Source organism: Cebus imitator, unplaced genomic scaffold, assembly GCF_001604975.1.
Source record: "Cebus imitator isolate Cc_AM_T3 unplaced genomic scaffold, Cebus_imitator-1.0 Scaffold240, whole genome shotgun sequence".
In the NCBI taxonomy this organism is placed as follows: domain Eukaryota; kingdom Metazoa; phylum Chordata; class Mammalia; order Primates; family Cebidae; genus Cebus; species Cebus imitator.
In genome coordinates this window covers 3,354,604-3,362,265 of record NW_016107555.1, presented here as the reverse complement: position 1 = coordinate 3,362,265, position 7,662 = coordinate 3,354,604, and the positions used below count along the sequence as shown (strand labels likewise).

The window sequence follows — 7,662 nt, the reverse complement described above, 5'->3', positions numbered from 1 at the left end:
ATTTTGATCAGCTACTAGAATTCAAACTGGTATCCTAAACTTAGTTTATGGCTCTATTCCATTTCCATGGCACATCATGGTAAGAAATTTTTTACACAGTAGTTAAAATAGGCTCCTTCAATAACAGCTTTCTATGTCTAAGATTTATAAAAGTAGTAATACATTATCCTTAATGAACAAAGATGTTATCATTAGATGTTACACTTTGCTTCTCTTTCTACTGGTGCTGCTGTAGATGTGAAAATTTTTACCACCTTTATGGGTTCCCACTGTAAAAAGTCAGACATGTTTTTAAAATGTCTACTGAAGTTTATAAGCACCTTCAGCAGCCTTACCAAAACATTTCACTATAATATGAAAGAAAAATGACTGAAAACATTATTAGCCATGATTTGATAGGTTTACCAAAATTAATCAATTGAACTTACTGTATACTCTAAATGCTTACACCACATCAATTAAAAAAAAAGAATATATTAATATAATTAACTAGAGTCCTAAATCAAGGAGTAGGAGTGATAGTGTAAAGAGGTTATTGATCTGACCTTGTTTATGTAGATTTTAATCTACCTAAGTGAAATTTTAAAAATATTTATCTTCTTACCTTCTCTATATCTCCAAGGCCCTCAGTGTCGAGCAGAACTAGGGTGTGTCCTGGCTTCTTGGGATGCGGCACGCACCACATCCAGATTCCTTTGGTGTGAGATTTCACTGTGGAGCCCAGAGGGAAGCCTGCAAAGGAGAGGATAAAAGGGAGAAGAGATTAATTAGTAGGCGTTTCTGGAAATTGAGATAAAAGTTAACATAATCAAAGGTAAAAGAGATAAAAGAAAATACAACCGGCATAAATCTTAATTACAATCCAGTAAATAGGAAAGTTGTATATCTAACAGACACTGAAACATTCATTTTTCCTTAAAGTTCATTGAAAGCTTGCTGTCACTACATAAACATTTTAATAAATGTTTTATAAGTATTATTATGGAAGTTAACTTTATTTATTTATGTATTCCTTCCAGAAAGGCACATTTATACTCTCAGTTGGGAAAATAAAAGTAAAGTGGGAAGAAGGAGTCAGCTGACTATAATCCTCTGAAGTCAATGTAAAGAGCCCATTAATGGATTAAAAGTTAGCTTTCAATATTCATTCTCATCTCTAACTTTCTGTTCTCACATTCCAAGGCTGGATGATCGCAGTGTGTATGGGCAGGAGGGACTTGGCAAAGCTTTGCTGGTGTCACTCACCCTTGTTCTTCCCAGCCAGCCTGTTCATCAGGTAGGATTTGCCTGTGCGGTAGAGGCCCACAATCGCCACCACCACCACAGGCTGCGTAATTGCAGACAGGATCTTCAGAGCTTCTGGATTCACCACCAGTTGCCCTTCGGCGTTGTCAATGAGGCTCACTGGGCCTGCCATGTGAATCTCTGGAGCCATGTCCAGGGTGGTGTTCCCTTCTGTGCCAGGAAAAAGATGAAATGGAAAGCAATTTCTAGGTAGCTAGCCATGCTGAGCTTTACAATATGGGTTACATTTTTGATTTCTATGCTTGAACTTTTTCTCATATACATTTTTTAAAGCCCTATTTCTCTTTAAGGCTGTCCTACAAATTGGTCCATTGGCTTTCTTTAAAAATAACTTTATTTTGAAATAGACTTATAGAAAAGATGTACAATGGGTATGAAAAGTTCCCATATATCATTTCCTGTAATGCTAAAATTTTATATAACCATTGAACAAGGATTTTAACATTAATAAAATGATAATTAACCTACACTCCTTATTCACATTTCACCGGTTTCCAACTATGTCATTCTGCTCCATGATCAGTCCAGGACTGTTCATTGCATTTAGTCATTATGTTTCTGTATTTTCTTTGCATCTTTGATAGCTTCTATTCTTTCTTTGTCTTTCATGTCTTTGACAGTTTAGAAGTTGACCGGCCTGTGATTTTGTATTCATCCCTCAATTTTTTTGATGTTTCTTTATTACTAGATTGAAGTTATGCATTTTATTTTGCAAATGTCACTGAAGTGATGTTCTGCCATTTTCAGTGTCTCCTATTAAGGGATTCATGGTGTTCACATGACTTTTTCTAATGCTGTGACCTTAATTTTGATCATTTGGTTAAGGTGGTCTCTGCCAGATTTCTCCACCACAAAGTGTTATGTACCATTTTGTCACTAAAAAAACACCATTTGGAGAGACACTTTGAAGACTATGCAAATAAAGTTTCATCATACTTTCATAATTTTTCAGTCACTGTTTTTAGCATCTATTGATAATTCTTGCTTATAACTTACTGTTGTGTTTGATTGAAGGTAATTTTCTATTCTCATCATTCCTTCTATATTTATTAGAGTTTTAATGTGAGCAAGAACTGCCTTTTCTCCTTCATTTGTTTTATTTACTTATTTAATCATTTAGTTGTATCAGTGTAGACCTACAGATATTTATCTTATCACCCGGGTAACACTTGACTATCATTATTTATCTCAGTGCTCAACTCGTCCCAGATTAGTTCACTGAGAGCTCCTTCAAGCTAGAGCCCAAATTCTTTGGATATGCTTCCATCATATTTTCACTGCTTCTTTCCTTCTGGCAGGCTTATCTAATATCTGCTTCAGTCTTAGAATTGACCATTTCTCCCAAAGGCTCTGGTTGCTTTCATTGGATACTGGTACATAGACACCAAGATATCACACTAGGTGTAGTCATTACTTCTAGTCATTACTTTCTCACAGGGAAAATTAAGGAATCTATGTTTGTATACTAGCACATGAATACAAACATCTACATTTATTTCTTATCTGTACATTTCTATATATAAGCTTGTTTCTTTTGATACTTCTAATTCCAATTCAACAAAACAAAATTTATTCATACTTTCCCTCCTTGTTTTTAAAACCTTTTCTCTGAGTATGTCATTACATATAATAATTTGCTCAATTCTACTATATACAATTAAAGTTACTAACTCATAAGTCTTTGTAAGATAAATTTGCTAACTAGAGTGCACTATTAGTTAACAGTTCTTTTTGTCTTTGGTCTTACACATACAGTCAAAATACTGTATTCCAAAGTTGCTTAGACTACCTTTTCCTTCTCTATTCTCTTTGGTGTGGTTAACTCATTTATCTGTAATATAGTTAGGTTTGTTTGTTGGTTGATTTTAAGTATGTATGTATTTATTCTGAGTATGTAAAATATCACAGTTATGAAAGTCAGAGCTTTGCAACAAGCTGTAGTCAGAGAAGTGTCACTGTTCCTTCATCTTAGCACTGCATTCCCATTCCAGCTGTCTTTATTAATTCTTTCCACCTCATGGCCACCCATCCTCCACAGATGCTCAATCTTGTTAGTTTATAGTTTACCTTTCTTGGACATTCTTTTCATTAATGAGCATATACATGTATGTTTTTTATTCACGTTTTCTAACATAAAGATCACATCATGTGGAAATATGGAAATCTCTCCATACCAGTTCATAGGAAGATTTCTCAGTTCCTTTTACAGGCATCTATTCCATTTATGTGAACATACCACAGTTTATTCAACCATTCTTTTATGTATCATAAAAGACATTTAGATTGTTTCAGATATTTAGCAATTACAAACAATGCTGCAATGAAAACCTCTGCTAACCTTGTGAGAGTGTATTTTTACATTGCTATAGGAGTTACTTTAGGATAGTGTCCTATAAGTGAGATTGCTGGATCAAAAAAAAGAGCATTTTATTCCGTTAGTTATTGCCAAGTTCTTCTCCAGAAGGATGTACCAGGTTGAATTCCCACCAGATCTTGTATCTCATTGTTCAGAAAATGAATTTTTTTCTAGGTATGTCACATTTTCTGACTTAATTACAAAATTTCCTTTGGTAACTTTTCACATTCACGTTTAGATCTTTGGACTGATCTCGCTGAGCTCCTGCATATAGTAATGGGAACCTTCACCTGAGGAATCTTCTAGCGCACATATCTCCATACTTTGAAACATAGACACCATTCTCACCTAGCCTTGGTCTGGATTTCTTCCAAGCCGTTCTGTGGACAGGGCCTGGTCATATTGTGGGACTCAGGTTACCCAATGGCTTCTTCCTCTCACTATGCAGGAAGCCCCTTGAGTTACCATAGCCCATCACTGGTTCTTGATATTTGCTGTGAATCAGCATTTACCTGTTAGTCACTCAAGCTTGATATCTCGCATCTGACATATAGAAAATCAACAGATTTTGTTACCAGAGTTTGACCTTTCTGTGCTTTATGATTCATTGGCTATTACTTGCATGTATGTCAGTTTGCATATTGCTTTCAATTATTTCAGGTAATGAAGCCAGCATCAGGAAACATTGCCTGATGAACCAGGGCTTGTTTTTGGTGTGACTTCTGCTTCACGTACAGCAGTATATACACAATTGTAGGCATATCCTGTTTAACCAGGCCTTGATAATTTGATAATTTACTAAAGAATAGAAACATATTCTCTCATAGTTCTGGTGGCTGGGAAGTCCAATCTCAAAGTGTTAACAGGTTTGGTGTCTCGGGAGAGCCTGGTCTCTACTTCCAAGACGGTGCCTTGGAGCCTTGATCCTCCAGAGTGACTCACTCACAGAGGCTCTTTTTATAGTCACTAATCTCTTCATGAGTGCTCTGCCCATTTGGCCCCATCTCCCAACCCTGTTACACTGTTGGGAATTAACTTTCAACATGAGTTTTGGAGGGGACAAAAATATTCAAACCATGACATATCTTTTGAAAATTAAAAGTATAGTATATAAATAAAATTCAATAGAAAGCTCATAAGATAAAGTTGAGAAAATCTTTCCTAAAGCAAAAAAAAAAAAAACCTTAAAAATGAAGATGAAATAAATGAGAGAAAATACAAGATAATTACATTACTTCCCCCTTAATAGATTCTACATTTGAATAATATGAATTCCAGAAAAGAATGGAAGTTACTAGGGGGAAAATAGAGGCTGAATTAGTAACAAATAGAAAACTAAACAAAAAAGAGAAAAGCATTACTTTAGGAAAAACAAAATTGTTCAAGAAAGGAAAAATAAAGATAGTAAGTATATTGATATCATTTATATCTATAGTGTCAATGCTATAAATAACATTGAAATTGTCATACTAATGCAAACACTGAGTATTGATCTAAATAGAAGTATGATATAATTATATTGAGGGGATCATGGGACAGAGTTTGTGTGAACGTGGATGGTAGTAATAGTGGTGAGGGGGTGTGTGATAAAGGAATGGAGATGATGAGTAAGGCTTAAATCCTTATTTTCCCTATATGATACCTAAAATTGGAAATTCAAAAGGTAGGAAATACAAGGTTGTTATTTTTATATGTGGAGGTAAATAACAAAGAAACAGCTAAAATAATTAAAAGTGGTTGCTATTGAAAAAGAGAAGAGGTAAAGGTGGGGGATTTACTAGGAGGATTTTTTTTTTTTTTTTTGGAATAAGTCTCATAGAATTGTTTGATTCTATAAATTATGTGAAAATCTAATTTTGAAGAAAGTAAAAACAAAAGTTGAAAATAAAAATTAAATAAGTAAATAAAAATAAAACAAGTGAAAAGCCTTCCTGCAGTAATATCTTAATTTTTGTTTTTACCTTGAATATGTCAATCCTTGTAATTTAAAATGATTGTGGTATAAAATACCTAATTTTTTTTAACATACAATCATAGACTATAAGCATTTACAGTTTTCCTTCTTATCCTATAATAGAGTGCTTTGTTTGTAATATAGAGCTGATTACTTCTGACTTGCTCTGCTGAAGGCTTATATCTAATTATCTACTTCCCATCTCTTCAGGGGACAATGGCAAAAAAAGCCATTTATTTTTCTGTGATCAGGACCCATTTTCTTTTACAGCAATGGCTCACAGAGACTTCTGGAAAGACTTCTGTTTCATTTTATAGTATGAGGTATACTACCTTAAAATGGGACTCAATCAATGACTGACTCAGAAAAGTAGCTGCACAAAGATTGTATAAGCTCCCTAATTATAATAACTTGTTCTTCACTTTTACACTGTTGGTGGGAGTGTAAATTAGTTCAACCATTGTGGAAGACAGTGTGGCGATTCCTCAAGGATCTAGAAATAGAAATTCCATTTGACCCAGCAATCCTATTACTGGGTATATACCCAAAGGATTATAAATCGTTCTATCGCAAAGACACATGCACATGTATGTTCATTGCAGTGCTGTTTAAAATAGCAAAGGCCTGGAACCAACCCAAATGCCCATCGATGATAGATTGGACAAAAAAAATGTGGCACATATACACCATGGAATACTGTGCAGCCATAAAAAACGATGAGTTCGTGCCCTTTGTAGAGACATGGATGAACCTAGAAACCATAATTCTCAGCAAACTGACACAAGAACAGAAAACCAAGCACCACATGCTTTCACTCATAGGTGGGTGATGAACAATGAGAACACACAGACATAGGGAAAGGAACAACGCTCACAGGGCTAGCTGGTGGGGGTGGAGGGGAGGGGAAGGGGGGCAGTGGGGGTGGGAGGCAGGGAGGATGGGGAGGGATAATACTGGGAGAAATGCCTGATGTAGGCAACGAGTGGGGGGTCGGTGATGGAGACAGCAAACCACCATGGCATGTGTGTACTTATGCAACAGTCCTGCAGGATGCAGGACGTGCACATGTATACCAGAGCGCAAATACAATTTAAAAAAAAAAAAAAAAAAAAAAAAAAGAAAGAAAGGGCTGATGAACTGGCTGGTAGAAAATGCAGTGCTTTGTAAGTATTATGTTCCTTCAACCATTTAAGAGGAATAAAACTAACATCTACTCTGTCTCCTACAAAAACAAAAACAAAAACAAAAACAAAAACTTGTTCCCTCTTTTTGCTGATCCCAAGTTGCCTACCTTCATTTACCTAGAGCTCTAAAAGTGGCAAAGTGAATGTGATGGAGTCCTAACTTTATTAAGCAGATACCGATAATGATAAAGTTAACTTAAGATGGTGTCAAGAAAGAAATAACAATTTGGAAACATTCCCATCTATGGAGGGACCATTCCCTCCATAAGTAAGTAGTCTGACCGTTCCTGTGGTGGGAATGGTCAGTTTGGATAAAACTGATGAACCCTGGTAAATAGATTCCCAACCTGTCCCAGTCTTACCTAAATCAGAAACCCTTTAGAGTTGGAAAGAAGGTTGCTTCAATGTGAAAGTTGATTCTTATCCTCCTCTCTTTTCTTCTGAGTTTGGCAGCATTGCTTTCTCCGTCTTTTTTCTCTCAGTAACTGTGAGCTTTCACTTTGCCCCTCCAATGTCCGGGGCTTCCCAGATTTTCTTCAGAGACCTGATGAAAGACAAGAAAAAGAGGTAACCTCTGCAAAGGAATGAACTAATATGAAACAGAAAGTATTAACTAAAGCAGTGACTCATTAGCCATAAAAGGAATTGCTGGCAGCTGTGCCAGTAAGAGGGTTTGTCATGATTTCTCAACGAGGAAGTTGCTGTTTCATTATTTGAAAAGATCTTAGAGACTGCTTGCATATTAATTTTTAAAAATCCCTTCATTGGGTCATTTAAAATAGTGCTATTTATCTCATGTTTGTGGGCCAGTTTGAGAAGAATGTGGATGAGAAAGCCTCATATAATTTTTTTTTTTTTTTTTT

The 7,662-nt window shown here is 35.6% G+C and overlaps 1 protein-coding gene across 2 annotated transcripts in view; it reads right to left on the bottom strand.

Moving 5' to 3' along the window:
* Positions 1 to 7,662, bottom strand: part of GBP2 (guanylate binding protein 2) — a 61,353-nt gene that overhangs the window by 21,607 nt on the left and 32,084 nt on the right. The window contains exons 1-3 of one of the 2 annotated variants that reach the window (XM_017498363.2): positions 7,162 to 7,501; positions 1,246 to 1,455; positions 605 to 732 (exon numbers count right to left, since the gene is read on the bottom strand). In XM_017498363.2, coding sequence (XP_017353852.1) covers positions 605 to 732; positions 1,246 to 1,435 — 318 coding nt within the window. In that variant the 5' untranslated portion in view covers positions 1,436 to 1,455; positions 7,162 to 7,501. Of the gene's footprint in view, positions 1 to 604; positions 733 to 1,245; positions 1,456 to 7,161; positions 7,502 to 7,662 lie in introns of those variants that run through there. The other variant, XM_037727832.1, reaches the window with a different exon arrangement.